The 19,480-nt window shown below is 38.5% G+C and overlaps 1 protein-coding gene and 2 long non-coding RNA genes across 6 annotated transcripts; all 3 read right to left on the reverse strand.

The window, feature by feature from the left end:
• Positions 1-2,440: 2,440 nt before the first annotated feature.
• On the reverse strand, positions 2,441-6,942 carry LOC137748160 (plant intracellular Ras-group-related LRR protein 4-like). 4 transcript variants are annotated; one of them, XR_015957769.1, is made up of 5 exons: positions 5,875-6,768; positions 4,797-5,710; positions 4,535-4,707; positions 4,231-4,292; positions 2,441-2,737 (listed from the first exon to the last, which is right to left on the reverse strand). XR_015957769.1 is itself a non-coding variant. In XM_068488257.2 (4 exons), the coding sequence occupies exons 1-3, from the start codon at positions 6,554-6,556 to the stop codon at positions 4,561-4,563; spliced, it is 1,743 nt and encodes a 580-aa protein (XP_068344358.2). In that variant the 5' UTR covers positions 6,557-6,942; the 3' UTR covers positions 3,975-4,292; positions 4,518-4,560. The 4 variants fall into 4 exon arrangements, 2 of the variants coding, with proteins under 2 accessions (XP_068344358.2, XP_068344359.2); XR_015957767.1 differs by having other exon boundaries at positions 4,518-4,707; XM_068488257.2 differs by lacking the exon at positions 2,441-2,737 and having other exon boundaries at positions 3,975-4,292; positions 4,518-4,707; positions 5,875-6,942.
• A 2,119-nt stretch (positions 6,943-9,061) lies between these two features.
• Positions 9,062-11,048, reverse strand: LOC148698756 (uncharacterized). Its single transcript, XR_015952259.1, has 4 exons — positions 10,817-11,048; positions 10,555-10,716; positions 10,380-10,453; positions 9,062-9,424 (listed from the first exon to the last, which is right to left on the reverse strand). It is a non-coding gene; the product is annotated as an uncharacterized LOC148698756 (long non-coding RNA).
• A 4,614-nt stretch (positions 11,049-15,662) lies between these two features.
• Positions 15,663-17,860, reverse strand: LOC148698757 (uncharacterized). The gene is made up of 5 exons (XR_015952260.1): positions 17,653-17,860; positions 17,415-17,558; positions 17,153-17,314; positions 16,978-17,051; positions 15,663-16,022 (listed from the first exon to the last, which is right to left on the reverse strand). It is a non-coding gene; the product is annotated as an uncharacterized LOC148698757 (long non-coding RNA).
• Between the last annotated feature and the right edge of the window lie 1,620 nt (positions 17,861-19,480).

The raw sequence follows: 19,480 nt of genomic DNA on the forward strand, positions 1-19,480 counted from the left end.
TACATATAACATTAATGATTTCAGTCATTTGTCTGAGCTTAAGCATATTTGAAATTCTACACTATGCTTGTGTAAAAATATTGTTGTCCTCCTATGACAACAATATTACTACCCCAAATTTGTGGCAGTTTATTCATTCATAAAAAATGAAGATAAATTTAACTGGTAATGCCACCATCTTATTTGTTTAACTAGTAGTACATATTCATATTTATTATTATTTTTTCGTCAAATGGTAGATTTTGTTAGATTAGATGTTGGATTAGCCACCGACGGAGTTCAAACTCACGCCGTCGTGTAACAGCTCAACATCTTTCCACCACTATGGTAAGGAGCCACTTGCACATATTCACATTTATTAATTGGATTTCTTTTTTCTTTTTTTTGCCTGAAAAAATGATTAACGATTTGATATAACAATTTTCTAAATAAAAAATATGTAAAAACATGTATTAAAGTGTATTTACATCCGAAAGCAAGATCCATGTACGAAGACGAAACCATTTATGGATATAGTGACAGTAGTAAACCAATTCATTGCCAAATCATAGCTGTGCTGTCCCTTAAGAATTTAGTGATAAGGTTTTATATTTAAAGTGATTTCTAAGATTGATATAACTCCTCACTTGATCTATGACAATGAAAATCAACAAAAGTGATCCAAGAATTTATCTACTGTAAGTCATTTTGATTCTTTCGTTAAAATCAATCAATATTATGTGAAGATGATCAGTAATACCATGTGAAGATAAGACCGCGGCACTCAAAAATTTCTTAATACGGATCATCCAACCGTTATATTCGTATTGAAGCGAACCCAAATGTAGAGTCCAGTCGTTATGGGTCTCAAAACCACAAGATCTAGCCCAACATGTCTCTTAAGCGTACTTCCATACATCAGTGTTATAGGCCCAATCCTAGCCATAATATCCAGACGTTGTCGTTTGGTTCACCTGCTAGTTATCATGTTATGTGTACTAATGGCACACCACGAGGCACAATTCCGGTCGCCGGACAATGATGTTAGACATGTGAGTTCTTGTTCGAACTCTTTCTTTGGGTTATTATTGTTGTGAGTTCGATCTATCGGCGAAGGCACTTTTGTTGTCTTATTGCACTCAAGTTCAAGTCTTCATCATTGTTAATTAAATAGTTTTTTTTAACCAAAAAATAACGTATTTTGGTCAGTTAGGTAAGTTATTTCTACATAATCAATTAGTCTGGTGAATTTATAATTAATTTACTCTAAATCCCTTATCCAAACATAGTTTAATATATTTTTTAAAGAACATCGATATTCTACACTAATCTACATTAAAATAAGAGAATATGATATAATGCACAATAAATTGAAGAAAAATACCTTAACCACCGCGCAATTCACCATTTTCAATACGTCCTTTTATTTTATTTATAATCAATTGACTTATTTTACGTTCTCTAACTCATTTGGTGATCAATAAATTCATAATTCTATTATTTATTCTCTAATCTCACTATTGCTCTGTTCTTCGAAGGTAAATACACGTAGGCGGTGACAAAGTTTGCTGATTATTTATATAAAAAGATTATCTTTTACATATTTAATTTTCATGATTCATTTTCGTGCTCCAACAACATTGACAGTTACCGAACAAATGAACAGAGTTAGCCACGAAGGCAAGAAAAGTTTACATCTTATCAGGTGAAGAAAAGCAACCCAAATAATACTATAACATTTTTAGTCAAATGTATTGGATGGAGCCACATCGGAATAAGATCATATCCGAATCCTCTCAATCTCGGGAATCACTTTATCATATTCGTTTGTTTGTCATTTTACGGTTATAAATTATTTTAAATTCTTTTATATAAAATTAAACACAAAATAATACTTCACGAAAATATATTACACAATATACAATGAATAAATACGATAAAATGATCTTCATAATCCTCACAAACAAAATCAAGAAAGAATCCTTATCCAGCCACATCCACTGCTTTTTGTATTGTGGATGATTCAAGAACATGATGAGTCCCCCAAGTGCCTCAATCATAACAATAAGATTAATTTTGGGAACCTATGCAGCCATACAGATTCCAAGTTGGTGGAAAAACCTACCCATTAATTTCCCCTCTTACAATCATATGATAATGATGATGATAAGTGAATGTGAAAGATGAGAATGCTAAGGACAGTCGTTTATGTGATAAGTAAGCAACTTCACTAATCAAACTAATGAAGGGGTGTTTCACTTGGTTATGTCTTTCAACTAACCAGTGCCCCTTTTACGACTACGAGTTATTTTAGTGTATGTTACTCGTGAGTGATTGCCAACTATTAATTCCATTATAGACAGATATTGATTCAAGGGTTGACTATAGTGGACCGGTAAGGACAATCGCGGACTCACAATGTACTCCAGCCCACTCCAGATTATCAAAATGCCATACTAAATTGTCGAATCATCTCAAATTTCTCAAATTTAGTGACCAAGTATGTGTCTGATTGTGTTCCCATATCTAATCAAACTGATAAATGATTTTCCAAATTTCAAATCGAGTGAACGATTGTTCCTAGCATGATCCATACCACCTTGTAAATTATACAAACCAATAATCACATCAAACAATACATCTTGTGGCAATTTAATCTATCTCGCTCTTTCCCCTTGTCTTTCCAAAACGGCAAGTGTAAAGTTGAAGAAAACATCTTGGATAGGGGTGGTCTTTTTTGCTTCGAGTCCCAACAGATCTGCACATCAATGATATGTTTTTTACAATCCCCAATTGATCAAACGTTTTCACATGGGCAAAGAGCCAAATGCTGGCCAAAAAACTCAAATCGAATTTAATAGCCCCTCGCATACGCTTAAGTTTGGGCGCAGGATAATCTCATCCTTAGAGCGATTGTTCCCTATTTCTCAACACCCCAACATGCATGCCTCACCACCTCATCCTGGGGTCCTCCTGCAAAATTGACAACCACCGGAAATATTCGGGGCTACCACCGCCACTACCGCCACCACTGTCACCGGTCTTTTTCCTTCCTGGTAGGGTCGGTCTCACGGAAGTCAGGGTCCCAGGAATGGGGGAGGTCTTGAATGTACCTTCCTGGAAGCTAGGGTTTTTATTTTTCAATTCAACCCATGAAAGATGAGTTGCAAAGAAGCTAGGAGAGGCATGTGATGGTGCTGAATCAGCTGGTGATGATAAGACCCTAGTTGGAATCACACGGTCCTGGTGTTACCCATCACTCAGGTTATAGCGCGTGTCACGTCGTCCACACTTATCATAATTAAACCATATGGTAGTGTGTAACTCTGAACAATTTCCACCAAGAACAGAGGTCTCCATAAAGTCATAAGGCCATGGACGATCAAAGCTCCAATGAACGACGGCCAAAACTATAACGATCCATACGACAAAAGATTTGGTGTAGCAAAAGACCTTCAAGATAATTGGTTTAAAAATAGCTACTATAACATCTCATCATATTGTTCTAACTAAACGACTTTCAACAGCATGTGATTCACCACAGTAACTTCTGAAATTAACCAAAGCTATCCACATATAAAACTTTACCACCATTCAGTAAATACTAAACCCCTGCATCATCACTTTAATCTGCACTATTTTTACCTAAACAGTAACTAAAGCATAATTAAGCATCTATTCACTATTTGGAACACACAATCAGGGGTCTTCTATTCAGATAGAATCTGTGGGAAAGCAATTGGAAGCAGAGTCAACAACCTATTAAGTATTAAGTAAGAATTAGGCATCGATCTGGATTTTGGGAGCAGGGGAATATTCATAAGCTCTAAGTCAGAAGATTAGGTCAAGATGCTCCATCCTATTGATAAGGTCAGGACGCTCCATCCTATTGATAAGGTCAAGACTTATAGTACCCAGATCACATCGAAAGTCAGATTCCGAATAATTTTTACTATATTAGCAACAATGGAGTTAGCATATGATTCTAGATTCCCTTTGAATGGAAACAAAATCTATTACAAGTGGTAGAAAGGATACACGTACAGAGATATCATGAACAATGGATTGGAGGTGATATACACAGTACAAGTTTTTCGTTTCTCCTATATGCCGGCTGAATTGTACACCTCATCTTGACTCAAAGATAACAGAAATACAGATGGATGAAAAGAAAAAATTGTAACAATAACAAATAAAAAGCAGATATACAATTTGGTATGGGATAGTCAATGGAACAATTTAGAAACCCACCATATTAGTTGACGTTGATTCGTAGTCTCTTCTCTCATCTAGCATGCTAACAGATGGTATTCCTGTTAAAAAGAAATAAGAAAGGTGTGAGCGGCAGAAAAATGTGACAGAAAACATAATCAAATCATCCCTAGTAGTAGTTGTTACCATATTGTTAATCATACATGCTCACAACTCACAATTCAGTAAAATTGTCCTCATGCCACCACGATAGGTAAAGGTAAATGCATGATTCTACTTTTCTCGCTTATAAGTAAATTTGCCAAGATATTGTTTTGATAACTTACTCGATAGAAATTATCACCTCTCTTGCAGGGATTCAGTGATTAATCAGGCTTTTACATAATCTTCACCATTGCGCTTCCTTTTGTTTGACCTTGAGAAGCAGCAGATTTGAGCCCAAGTCTTTTTCTGCTTAACAGGTTGTGCTTTAACATCTCTTTTCGCGACAAGCTCAGCCATGTATTGAACAACAGCCTAACATGCACCATGAAAGCACAATTACCCTTGAGATAGAAGTTACAAACCTACTGGATATAGAAGTCAACACAACAGAGGAAACTTACTTGTGCACCCTTTTCAGCTATGTGTCTTGGTGGGACTTCAAGAGGGTTTTCTTCAACACGTAGAACACGTAGTCGAGTGAGCATCCTGAAAGAGTCTGGGAGAACTCGTATCTGGTTGTTGCTGATATCCAACTCTTCAAGCATCTCGAGGTTCCCAATAGACCTTGGCAGGGATCGCAGATCAGCGAAATTGTTCCCAATGTTCATCTTGACAAGTGAGGTGGCAAAGCACAAGTTCTCAGGCACTGACTCAAGCTCATTGAAACTCACATCCAGCTCCCTCAGGCTCAACAGAGACGACACGGTTGTGGGCAACTGTTTGATGTTATTGTAACGCACAGACAAAACCTCCAGGCTCTCAATCTTTCCTACAGCTTCAGGAAGTGCTTTAAGACGGTTATAATCTGCACGCAGCTCTTTGAGCGAGGTACAATGACCAATAGTATGAGGAATTTCTTCAATATCATTGGTCTCAACATTCAATGTCTTGAGGCTAGCAAGGGACCCAATTGTGTCAGGAAGCACAGTGAGCCTGTTTGAGCTCAAATCGAGCTCTTCAAGATGGACCAATCGGCCAAAGGTAGCCGGCAGAGTAGTCAAGTTGTTTGCTCTAAGGTCTAGAGAGACAAGGCTAAGAAGATCTCCAATAGTGTCGGGCAGCTGAGCAATCCTGTTTGAGTGCAAATCCAATTTGGTCAAGGAGGAAAGACCTCCAATGGTGGTTGGGAGGACCAGAATCCGGTTTTCAGACAAATCAAGGGAGACCAATCTCGAAAGCTTTCCTATCGAGTCAGGCAGCCATTCAATTTGGTCCATCAACTTGTTTCGAAGATTAACATCATCGGTGCCTTTCTTTGCAAACACTTCAATTAAGCTCGCTAACTTTATCAGACTCAATTTCTCACCCTCTTGACCTATAAATCCCAACACACAAACAATAAATCAAACAAACAAAACCCACATTGCCTAATAAGCAAAGCGCCCCGAAAAACAATTTAAACCAAGAAATAAACAAACAATTCAAACAAATATATCAATAAAAAACAAAATAAATTTGTATAGTGTATCGAAAATCCACCTCCAACTCCACCTCCTCCTCCTCCTGTTGAATTGAGAGCGGAAACCGGCCTGAGAGACGAATCCACTATCCGGGGAGTTGGAGAAACAGCAGGTCCGGCCCCGATTCCATCCAAGTAGAAAGCTTTCTTGGCCTTGCTGACCACGAAACTGTCGTCTCTGCTGACTCTGGCTGAAGAACTTTTAGCAACACCTCTGTCAGTGTTGAACACATACGCCGCAGCAGCAGCAGAACCAGAAGAAGAAGAAGGAGAGGGCCGGTGAGGAAGGACCCCAGAAACGGAATTCGAACTCGAACTCAAATTCGCCGCCGCAGAAGAGGAAGAAGTGGAATCGGGAGAGGAGACGCAAGTGGAAGCTCTCTGAATCAAATCATCGAACAGATTATGGACGTTCTCGAGATCGAGCAACTTACGGGCCTCCCGCATCTCCTCCTTGCTGTTGAAGTAGACCAAGTTCCTCTGCATCTCCTGCAGCACCATGAACAGCTCTTCCGGAACTTGCAAGCTCTTGGTCTGCCTGGCAATGGCGTCGAGCCTGGCCTGTTCCGCCATTTCCACGTTCCGAACCAGCGCCACCGCCGCTTCCACCTCGTCGACGGCCGGCCTCGGCGGCAAAGATCTGTGAATTCTCATGATCTCTTGCACCACTTGGTCCACTGATTCAACCGCCGTCGTTTCCATTTTCCTCCGCTTCAGAAAAAAAAATCAAAATTGGATTTTTGGGTGTGGAGAGCAGAGAGGTGGGGGTGGTTATGAAATTTGGAGGCAAGAAATCAAGACACCCTGCCGTCGTCGTCTCACAAATCCAGCCATTTCCATTCTCTCTCTCTTCTTTGGCGGTTTTTTACTTTTTATATGTAAGAAAATTGGAAATTGGGATTCTAATTATTTCTGAAAAGGAAAAATGATATTTTGATGCATGTATATAGCGTGAAGCTTGATTACGACTCATGGGCTGATCGGTTATCAGTTGAGTCTAGAATCTCGAAGATGCATAGTGATATGCTTTCACCAGTCAGCACCACTTTCATTTTCCGCTAATTGCGTCTAAGCAGTCATTCCTCCTTATTTGTTAAGTACAATATGCTATTGTTATTCTGAAACTAGTAATGGTTTAACCTTTTTGCTTACACAATGGTTTGGTGCTATTTGGTATCGTTTGGTATGCAGACGGGACGGGACGGAACGGAATGGGACGGGAAAGGACGGGACAGGACGGAATGGAACGGAGCGAGAGCAAAGATGCCCTCGGATGGAAACAAGGAGGAAGAAGAAGAAGACGGAGAGGTTATAATTTTGTGTTCCACGGATGTGGAACGAGTCGTTCCAGGGGGTGAGGTGGAACGAAAATTCACCCAAAACTCGTCCCGTGGAACAGCTCGTTCCATCCGTTTTAGGCACACCAAACGTGGGACGGAACACCTTGTCCCACTCTGTTCCGTCCCGTCCCACGTATCAAACGGTACCTTTGAGAACCTTTTGTTTTTAAGGTATTCATGATAGTATGTTCCACCAATTTATTATTTACGTTAGTGCAAAATGAGCCTAATGAGTGTCACGTCCTTGAAAAAAATTAAGTTGATAGTTAAACAGACATAGTGATCGACAATGCAACATTTCATAAGTGGTGTTGCCAATTTTTATCGAGTTCATATTAAATGCACCTTATTCTTTAATATGTATATTTTTTTTTCTTAAACTTCGGTTATTAGTTTTGTGCGAAACTACTAAATTTTGTTGTTTAGTATGTTGGAAATATAGTCCTGTACATCAAAATTTGAATTTGTATTACGATGCTTGGTATATCGAATCGTAACACGCTAAAAAATTTCTGGTAATGCGAGGGACAAAATTTATAAATCAAATTTTGTAAATCAAATGATGTAGATGTTGATGATTGAATTATTATTCAAATGTTAATTGACGTGTTTATTTTCTATTGATGATATGTTATCAATATTAAAATTTTGGTTTTTTTATAAATAAAAAAAAAATCCTATTCAAGTGTTGATTAGCATTATAAAAAAAAAAAAAAACTCATTGTTTAGGCCTTAATAAAACAATTAAACTGGTAATTTAATACACTTACTTTCCATTGGACCCACATAATGCAATTCTCTCTCTAGTCAGTACACCCTGTCCAAAAGAAGCCGAACACGAGGGGCATACACGTCAATTGAAATCTCCGACGGCTGCTCCGCCCTCGTGTATGAATTTGACCCATCAATAAATTATTAATTTTGTACTTAAAAAGGCTTTTTGTAATAATACGTTCTTATTTTCTCTTTTTGGTTATACGAAGTATGGCACGACACTTTGGCGATAAACAACTTTTTGCTTAAACAGTTTTAATATAACCTGAAGTAGTAACGTATATTTAGTATTAGAGTCAAATAAAAAATTAAATTAAAACCAATAAATATAAAAATTGCATTTGTATGAGTTCGAACTTAAATCCAGAGTTTCTTAAGAAAAAAAAGTTGATTCCGTTGTATGAGAAGTACAGTTATCAAACTGCTTAAAAATGTGGCCTTTTTGATGCATAAATAAAATAATAATAATAAAATAAAAAACTGTTATTTCCATTTGGATTTTGTGAGGGCGGTGGTATACGGGTGGTCGTATGGGAGCCATTGGGCAATGCCCTGTGGGGCTGCCCGGACGGATTGGGTTGGGTCCATTGGGTTGGGAGACGCAGTAAATGCAGTGTCCAGGTGTCCACGTTGGGACGTGTTTCTGTTTCATGGAACGCGAGTTAGAATTGGATCGTCCAACCGTTTCCAGCTGGCATTGCAAAGCAGCTGCTCATGCCACAACCGTTGTTGTAAGAATATCGCTAGATTAACTAATTTTTTTAATGATATTTGTAAACAATGTAACTTTGTCACTAATAATTTGTCTTTTAAAAAATATAGGAGAACACGTACAAACTGAGAATAATGTGCATAAAAAGCTTCAATAAAAGCCCTGCCGAGACTTTCAACTCAATCTAAAGAAAAAAGAACGTTTAGCACAACGGAAAAATCTATCCGCAAATGAACAATAAGGACAATAATTAAAGGCAATATTCAACCAAAACATCCATAAGCAAGTCCGGTGGTTCCTCAAACTACAAAGTCTCAAGAACACTACCCACCCTCATTCGTACTCGTCAACACCAAAATAATAATTTTAAGAGTGATGTTGTTCCCACTCTAGTATCTTATTTTTCTACCTACATTTTAATGAATTTTGTAATTACAAATTTGTCCATTCGTAAAATGACTGATAAGGACATTAATTATCCTCTTTTGTGTTATTTTTTTATAAATAAAAGTTGGGCGTGATAACTCTCATGCTCAGTTTAGAGACGATTTGTGACACACCCCGTCCCGAAGGAGGGCATGCTGGCCGTCACGTGAGAGTGACGTAACCATTTGCACAGTTCGGAAGCTTTAAAAATATACAACTTCTAAAATGAAACACCCGAAGGTGAGTCCTTATTTGGTCCATTCTGTCAGAACACCGTTGAATTTCCTCGTAGTCACCACACCTTTGCAATTCTTGAACCTGGAGGGGCGCAAAACAAAGTTGAGTGGGTCAGCAAAACAATTCTTTTCCAAATCCAAACACTTCTCAAAACTTTGTAACCCCTCGCCGTAAAACAAGTATAATTTCCCAGAAAATAACATATATACGTATGTATGGATATGCCAACATGCTCAAGGGTATATCATTCATGCTCAAGAATATGCCATTCATGCTCTATAATATGCCATTTATGCTCGAGAATATGCCACAACAGAATCTCATAATCAAATATAAATGCTCAAGCGTAATTCACATCAATAACATATAATCTAGCAGCCGGGAGTCACCTAACGTGACCTGTACGGCTGTAGATAGAGCTCCACGCTCAATAAATGCTCAAGCGTAATTCACATCAATAACATATAATCTAGCAGCCGGGAGTCACCTAACGTGACCTGTACGGCTGTAGATAGAGCTCCAATCTCAACTCAATATCTGAATCTGCACACGAGTCGGAACCACCTAACGTGGTCTGTACGACAGGACTGGGTGTAATATATACGCTCTAGTGCTACGATCACGTGAAGACTGTGCGAATAATCGCGGGTCACCTACAAGTCGGAACCACCTAATGTGGTCTGTACGACAAGGCTTGCACCTACTTGGATCCAAGGCGAGCGTGCGGTGCGGGTGAACATCACGTGAAGGACTATGCCCTGGCCCTGGGCGGGAGCACTAACACCGGGGTGCAGATTATGAGCTCTCTAAACATCTCAACCACTATTGCATACAAACATGAATACCACTTACCTGGCACTTACCTGGGCCTCCTCAGCACCATGCAACAATATGCATAATTATGGTAATGCACATATTAAAATATGATGCATATATGACAGGATATATAATTCGTATTTCTTTTAAAATACGTTTTCTGGGAAATACGTCAAGCATACGTATATATATATATACTGAAAAATAACTGCCCACTCACATATCACATCGACGTCTCGTAGGTCCCTGAACCTCCCCTAGCTTGGTTACATTCTTCCTCTGTATAATTTTCACCTATACAAAAAGTAACCAAATTGACGTTATTTAACGCGCATACACCAAACATTCGTCCATAACTTTCTCATACGTTGCTCAATTTGGGTGTATGAATATACCACGGTGATCTACACGACGTCACGAACGCGTGACAATTTTCAGAACTCAATTTGGAGCTCTCACGCGCCCCCACGCGCACTGTTCACGCGCTGCCCACGCGCGCATCTTCTTCCTCGCGTCGCCGGACTGGTTTCGCCGGAAATAGTGTTTTGCCGGAATTTCTGGGTAAATTTCAAAGTGTCATAACTTCTTCATTTCTTAACCATTTTCGACGTACTATATATCAAAATGAAGGTATTGACGAGACGAACACATCCATACCTGCCTCGACCCCTAACTCGCCGTGGTTTCGCCGGAAAAGCCCTCGAAAACTCCGGCCAACTTTGACCACGATGATCCCGACGTCCAAACTTCTCCAACGAAGTACTCCGAGGCTCCTTGGGACCTCACTAAGACATCTATGAGCTTCAAAATCCCAAAAACAAGCTAGATTAAATTCGCATGAACAGTGTTCAAAACGGATTACCTCGAATCGACGCGAAAACGAAGGATTTCTCACCTGAAAAAGGTATGGTTGTACTCGTACGAGCTTCACGAGTCCAAAAATGCCCTTGGTTCCTTCGATCCATCAAGGTTTGGGTGATTTGTGTGTCGTCCGTACGTTTTTGAAGAAAGAAGAAGAAGGAACGGAGCTTGGGAGAGAGAGAGAGAAATGACAGAAAAGAAACAAAGGGAGAGGAAAACACGGGAGAGAAAGAGAGTGTGTGAGTGTGTGTGGTCCTACAACACTACACAACACAACACTACACGTAAATGTAACGAACTAGGGGTAAAATTTGAAATTTCAAATGTACGTTTCGATATTTCTGGGACGGGATGTCACAACCTACCCTCCTTAATAGAATTTCGTCCCGAAATTCAAAACAACCAAATATAACCCCTAGTGATCGAAGAACAATCTAGGATACAAATCCCTTATCCAATCTTCTGTCTCCCATGTAACTTCCTCGACTGACTGATTTCTCCACAAATTCTTTACCAATTACACTGTCTTAATTCTCAATACATTCTTTTTCCAATCCAAAGTCGTCCTTGGTTCCTCAACCAATCTAATCCGGATAAATTCTCAATAGTTGCACCAGAACTCCATGTGACGAATCTGCCACCTAGTGACAACGCATCGAAATATAATACATTATGCACCTTAGCCAATTTTGAAGACATCACCACTTGTATCGATTCCTTTAGTGGTCAAAAACGGTCTGATGTGTTTAAGACTTATTTTGTCTCCTTTCCAAATCTCACTATTTCTTTTCGTGATGAAATTTCTAAAAATGTTGAATCATGAAACACATCATGCTCTTACAATAACTCTGGAAGTAATTCAAGCAACTTCACCTACTCTTCGATGATCGCATAAAGTCCGATGTACTTAGGACTTAATTTGCTTTCCTTTCCCAGCTGAATCATACTTTTCTAAAGTGAAAACTTCAAAATTATAAGATCATCTACGTTAAACACTCGATTAATGACATGTTCAACTATTAATCTCTTTTGTCATTCCTGGCTACTCTCAGGTTAAATTTAATCACCTGAATACTTTGAGAAGACTCATCCATAATTTCAGGGCCTACCAAAACTCTTTCGTGATCGAATCTTTTCTATCCAGAAGTATTTCTTCCACAAATCAACAAAAATCGACACATTTCATGGTCCTTATGGCGTTACTTTGGAAACTGTGCAACCAACATACTTAAGAAACTCAGCAGTTCCGTAACCCAAATCTCTTCTCCATAAAACATATAAGTACTGTTGCACTGTGGTTGTTACTCAACACTGGAGTAAATGTACTAACTTGGTACATTGATCAACTATCACTTCAAGTTCAATCCTAACCATCCTATTCTCGAACTCAGCAATCTTTCTTTTTCCCTTCTTTCTTTGCCTTGGTTAATTCTTAATTTTCTTCGTTAACCATTTGAGTCTTGAGTACGACCTTACTAAAAAGACTTAACTTGAAAATTAGCAATTACAACTTCTTCTCAAACTTCCATTCTCAACTTTACTTCAGTTGATTTCCAATCCACAAGAAGACAATCTTGGCAAGCGTGCCAGACATCAACTCTTACCACCGTCTTTTCACCAAGTGCATCAGCTAGAACAATTTTACGATCACCCTGGTCGTACAATCATGTTCATTAAACAATTCAATCCACTTTCGCTGCCTTATATCAAAATCCTTCCAAGTAATGGATATTGGAGACTTTTTGGATTCGTAAAAATCTTGCATTCTTACCAAATATAATGTCTTCATAACTTCACAGCAAGAATGGTAATCATGACTTCCAAATCACCAGTAGGGTAATTCATTTCATGAGGTTCCTTTTGTCGTGAAACGTATGTAATCACCCTAACATTTGCATCAACATGCATCCAATACCATTCAATAAACATCACTAAAAACTTATGATTATCACTATTCTCTGGGAATACTAAATTACGTGCATGAATGAGGAAATGGTTCAGTTATTGAATCCTTTGCTCACAATTTCCTTCCCACTCATACATAACCTCTTTTCTCAACAATCTCGTCAATGACAAAGCAATGACTGAAAAATCTTTCACGAATTGTCCATGATAGCTTGTTAAGCTAGGATAACTCCAAATCCCAATCACGATTCGTGGTTGTTCTAAATTCTCAATTTCTGCTACCTTTTAAGAATTCACTTGAATACCTGAAGCAGATATAATATATCTCAAAAATGCTACTTGATTCATCCAACATTGGCATTTGCTAAACTTAGCATATAATCGACATTCCCTCGATCTTTGCAATACCAATTTAAGATGTTTAGCATACTTTGCTCTAGTCTTATCAATCTTTTCAATAGCAACAACAACAAATCGGTCTAGATATCATTGGAATACTTCATTCATCAAATTTATAAAGTAGTAGATGCATTCGTCACTCCGAATGGCATCACCAAACTTGAAATGACCTTAACGAATCCTGAAAGTTATCATAAGGGCATCCTCACCGATAATCTTCAACTAACAATGTCCAGACCTCAAGTCAAACTTAGAAAATATACAACCACCTCGAAGTTGATCAAACAACTATCAATGTGAGGTTACGAATAACGGTTTTCAATTGTTACTCGATTCAACTGCTTATAATCAAAGCACAGCCTTAACGTCCATTTTCTTTCTCACCAATAAACTGGGGTTCCCCCAACGTAATGTACTAGGTTGAATAAAAACCTTTATCAACCAATTTCCAATTCTCTTAGTTCAAAAGGCAACATTCTATAATATATGGTTTGTACCTGGAGACAAATCCATAGTGAACTCTACATCTTTAACTGGTAGCCATCCAGGTAAATTCTCAGGGAAAACGTCAGGTAAATGTTTGACTACTCCCACTTCTTCCACGCTACTAGAAGTGACATCTTTTAGCACCACATGATATAAATATCCTTGGCAGCCTTTTGATAATAATCTCTTTGCTCTCACAGCATAATTAACGGTCTGCCTCACTTCACTTTGCATACTTACAAAAGTAATCTCTAGTCATCCAGACCGATGGAAAATAACATATAATCCATTCAACATTCGGCTATAAACATAGCTCATACTTTTTCATTCTAATCAACTCAGCCCTCGGCTGCATATATAGCTCATAATCAACTCATCATATCATGTATATAACATAATATGCTCTAGAATAACATTGAAATCCACAATCTAATGGAACAAAAGTAGCTAGCAACAATACATACTCTACTAATACTGAGCACTCTGAATAAGTACGATACTAACATAGGATAACTTACCGGTTTACTTGCTTAACGAATCCACGAATAAGTTATTAATATTACGGTCTGCAGCCCGCAATACTGATAAATCATCGTTGTCTCGATAAGTAAGCAACAACTCTCGAGGGTGTAATATTACTATTTTGCCACTCATTAGGAAATACGTACACACGTCTCAACCGCGTTTAAATACTACTTTCAAGGCAATAACAATAATAACGTAAAATTTCTACATTAACAACAAATAGACTCTAGCTAAGTCATTAAGAATAATTATCGTAGCCCTAATCAAATCCAAATAATTCTGAGTATCTTGCAGTGATGTGTGGTTAACACATCCCTGGGCTTGTTGTCGTCTCCCACAACCTCTATTAGTGTAAATACTTCGCTCGTGTACACCACGGCCTAACTGACCATAATTAATAGATCCAGGAACTTGCTGGATCGGCACCAGTTATGGCAAAGAAAACTGCTAGGGCTTCTGTTGGTTTTGGACAAAATTTGCAGTTCTATGTCCCATCTATCCACTTGTAAAGCGTCCAATGCTTTCTCGCCTACATTCTCAAAGGTGTCCATTATTGTACCTACAGCCCAAAAGTACATTTCTTTTACCAAAATCACCTTGTCTCTGAGATCTGGGATTACCAATACATCTATCACTTCGCTTCTGGTCAATGGCATTAAAACCTTTGCCAAAAGAACTAGAATTAGCTTCACTTCTTTTGAAGTTCCGAATCTTTCTATATTCTTGATATGACGAATCATTAACTTTATCGTCCTCTTTTGATTCCCATTCTTTTATCATTCTTCTTTACTCTCGCTGAACATGTTCTCAGAGTCCTTAAGGCTCAACAACATCTTGTATACTCCTGGTAAGAATTACAATGGATAGTGGTCACCCAAAATACCATTGCCTTATGCCACCCAGCCTAAAACAATATAACACTTCAATCAAAATAGCGGCAATATTCGAATGGGACAAGGCAAGTCTGAGAACTTTTTATAATACTCATTGATCGTCAGCTTTCCTTGTCTCACATTTGCAAACTCTTGCTTTCTACCATCATAAGATGCCAAAGGAAATAATTCTTTTCTTTAAACAAGTCCTTAAACAATTCTCAATCGGCTGTTTCCTTCGGTGACAATGAATTATACTCCTGTTTCCACCAGGATACAAGTTCGTAACTCAAACCAGGTAGTCGTCTCAACCCTTCTGTCAAAAGGAAGATTCCTTTGACTTGCATAATCCAAAACATCTTTTCCAATTGGTTAATCCATCACTTTGCTCCCTCAGGTTCATCATTTCCTAAGGTGATTCAAATTCAACTCATAACCCATCTTAAAATGTCCCTTTTTGATAATATACTGAATCACCAAAATAATAGTTTCCCCTAACAGCTAAATCAGGGAGACTAAGTTCCTCTAACTACGTGGTTTGCTACGAGGCGGTGTAGTTCTGACAGAATTCACTAGAACTTCTCAAGATGTCCAAGATTGAAACTTAGGCTCTGATACCAACTTGACACACCCCGTCCCGAAGGAGGGCATGCTGGCCGTCACGTGAGAGTGACGTAACCATTTGCACAGTTCGGAAGCTTTAAAAATATACAACTTCTAAAATGAAACACCCGAAGGTGAGTCCTTATTTGGTCCATTCTGTCAGAACACCGTTGAATTTCCTCGTAGTCACCACACCTTTGCAATTCTTGAACCTGGAGGGGCGCAAAACAAAGTTGAGTGGGTCAGCAAAACAATTCTTTTCCAAATCCAAACACTTCTCAAAACTTTGTAACCCCTCGCCGTAAAACAAGTATAATTTCCCAGAAAATAACATATATACGTATGTATGGATATGCCAACATGCTCAAGGGTATATCATTCATGCTCAAGAATATGCCATTCATGCTCTATAATATGCCATTTATGCTCGAGAATATGCCACAACAGAATCTCATAATCAAATATAAATGCTCAAGCGTAATTCACATCAATAACATATAATCTAGCAGCCGGGAGTCACCTAACGTGACCTGTACGGCTGTAGATAGAGCTCCACGCTCAATAAATGCTCAAGCGTAATTCACATCAATAACATATAATCTAGCAGCCGGGAGTCACCTAACGTGACCTGTACGGCTGTAGATAGAGCTCCAATCTCAACTCAATATCTGAATCTGCACACGAGTCGGAACCACCTAACGTGGTCTGTACGACAGGACTGGGTGTAATATATACGCTCTAGTGCTACGATCACGTGAAGACTGTGCGAATAATCGCGGGTCACCTACGAGTCGGAACCACCTAATGTGGTCTGTACGACAAGGCTTGCACCTACTTGGATCCAAGGCGAGCGTGCGGTGCGGGTGAACATCACGTGAAAGACTATGCCCTGGCCCTGGGCGGGAGCACTAACACCGGGGTGCAGATTATGAGCTCTCTAAACATCTCAACCACTATTGCATACAAACATGAATACCACTTACCTGGCACTTACCTGGGCCTCCTCAGCACCATGCAACAATATGCATAATTATGGTAATGCACATATTAAAATATGATGCATATATGACAGGATATATAATTCGTATTTCTTTTAAAATACGTTTTCTGGGAAATACGTCAAGCATACGTATATATATATATACTGAAAAATAACTGCCCACTCACATATCACATCGACGTCTCGTAGGTCCCTGAACCTCCCCTAGCTTGGTTACATTCTTCCTCTGTATAATTTTCACCTATACAAAAAGTAACCAAATTGACGTTATTTAACGCGCATACACCAAACATTCGTCCATAACTTTCTCATACGTTGCTCAATTTGGGTGTATGAATATACCACGGTGATCTACACGACGTCACGAACGCGTGACAATTTTCAGAACTCAATTTGGAGCTCTCACGCGCCCCCACGCGCACTGTTCACGCGCTGCCCACGCGCGCATCTTCTTCCTCGCGTCGCCGGACTGGTTTCGCCGGAAATAGTGTTTTGCCGGAATTTCTGGGTAAATTTCAAAGTGTCATAACTTCTTCATTTCTTAACCATTTTCGACGTACTATATATCAAAATGAAGGTATTGACGAGACGAACACATCCATACCTGCCTCGACCCCTAACTCGCCGTGGTTTCGCCGGAAAAGCCCTCGAAAGCTCCGGCCAACTTTGACCACGATGATCCCGACGTCCAAACTTCTCCAACGAAGTACTCCGAGGCTCCTTGGGACCTCACTAAGACATCTATGAGCTTCAAAATCCCAAAAACAAGCTAGATTAAATTCGCATGAACAGTGTTCAAAACGGATTACCTCGAATCGACGCGAAAACGAAGGATTTCTCACCTGAAAAAGGTATGGTTGTACTCGTACGAGCTTCACGAGTCCAAAAATGCCCTTGGTTCCTTCGATCCATCAAGGTTTGGGTGATTTGTGTGTCGTCCGTACGTTTTTGAAGAAAGAAGAAGAAGGAACGGAGCTTGGGAGAGAGAGAGAAATGACAGAAAAGAAACAAAGGGAGAGGAAAACACGGGAGAGAAAGAGAGTGTGTGAGTGTGTGTGGTCCTACAACACTACACAACACAACACTACACGTAAATGTAACGAACTAGGGGTAAAATTTGAAATTTCAAATGTACGTTTCGATATTTCTGGGACGGGATGTCACAATTTGTCTACCTTAAACCGTAACTCATTTTTCTATCTCCTTTTATTCAGAGAAATAAAAAAAATAAAAAATAAACAATGGACTCATAATATAACATTTTCATTAAACTGGTAGAAAATGACGCTTCTATGAAAGAAGTAGAAGATCATATTCCCTTGAAGAAGAAGAAGAGGGTGTGGGTCATTTGAATTTGCCGCACTATATATTTGAATTTGTCGTTGTCGTTGTTGAAGTTTTACATTTCAATTTGGCTACCTTTTTGGTTTTCCATTTGAATTTGCATACCTTGTTGTCTTCGAATTTATATTTGATTTTGCCTACTATACTACGATTAGCATTAGCGCAGATTTTTGCCATCAAACTTTTTTCATTTGAATTCACATGCTTCTGTTGTTATTCGCACAAATTTATAATTTCACATGTATATATATTCAAGATTATTTTGGGAATAGTAGTGGGTGGGGAAAAATATTTTAATTTTTTTTACTTTTTAAGGTAAGTGAGATTATAATGTGCGTGGAAAAAATAAGACAATATTGTGAGTCTAGCATCTTTCTAATTTAATCATCAACTATCACGTATTTACAAAAGGCTTTTCAGCCAAAATAGTGTTTGAAACTGTCATAACATCAGCTTGGTTATGAGATTTAAAATCGATAGAAATGGTCCATGAGATTTTTCACCGTTAATCATTTTGGTCATTATGTGAAAAAAAATTTCGTTAAATTGAAGAAACCACCGTTCAAGGGGATAGGTTGATTTAACAAAATTACTCTCAATGAATGAAGATTTCTCACATAATGATCAAAATGATTAATGGTGGACAATTTTTACTTTTATCGATTTTAAATTTTAGAGATCAAAATGAAGAGTTTGACAGACTCTGATACCATTTTGAATTAAAAAACCTTTACAAAGAATAGTTTAAGTAAATAATCTTCTTAGCTTTGTCTTGTTTGTGCAACTGTTTTTTGTGCATCTACTCTACCAGCTAAACCTTTGGGGGCTAACTTTATAGAGGCAGACTGCCTGTCATCCAGTTTAGGTGCCATTTCCATTCATTTCTATCTGTGCGGTCACGGTTAAGCCACGTTAATATTTTATATTTCTATTATTTTTTATTTTATTATCTCTATAAAAAATTAATATAAAATGTTGACATGGTTTAACCATGCATAAAATATGAGGAGATGGAAAAGACACCCAAATAAAAAGGCAGACAATCTGCCTCCTAACTTTATGGTGATGGTTTTTTGCTATTGCATGGAGGATGTATGGGATGATGGATGATGGATGATGGAGATGAACGGATGGATGGATGGATTGACTTTCTAGTAACTGCCACTATCATAGCGTGTGAGAACTTTATCCCTATTACTCGATCACATGATGTGCTTTTTTCTTGTCCAACGTGTACTTCAACTTTTTCACTTGTTGACTACGACACTAGGATTTCTCCCTCATGGAATAACAGTGACAGTATTGTTATCTGATAAGTTTAATGTA

The sequence above is a fragment of the Pyrus communis genome, chromosome 2, assembly GCF_041283825.1.
Source record: "Pyrus communis isolate YQ-2024b chromosome 2, ASM4128382v1, whole genome shotgun sequence".
NCBI lineage: Eukaryota > Viridiplantae > Streptophyta > Magnoliopsida > Rosales > Rosaceae > Pyrus > Pyrus communis.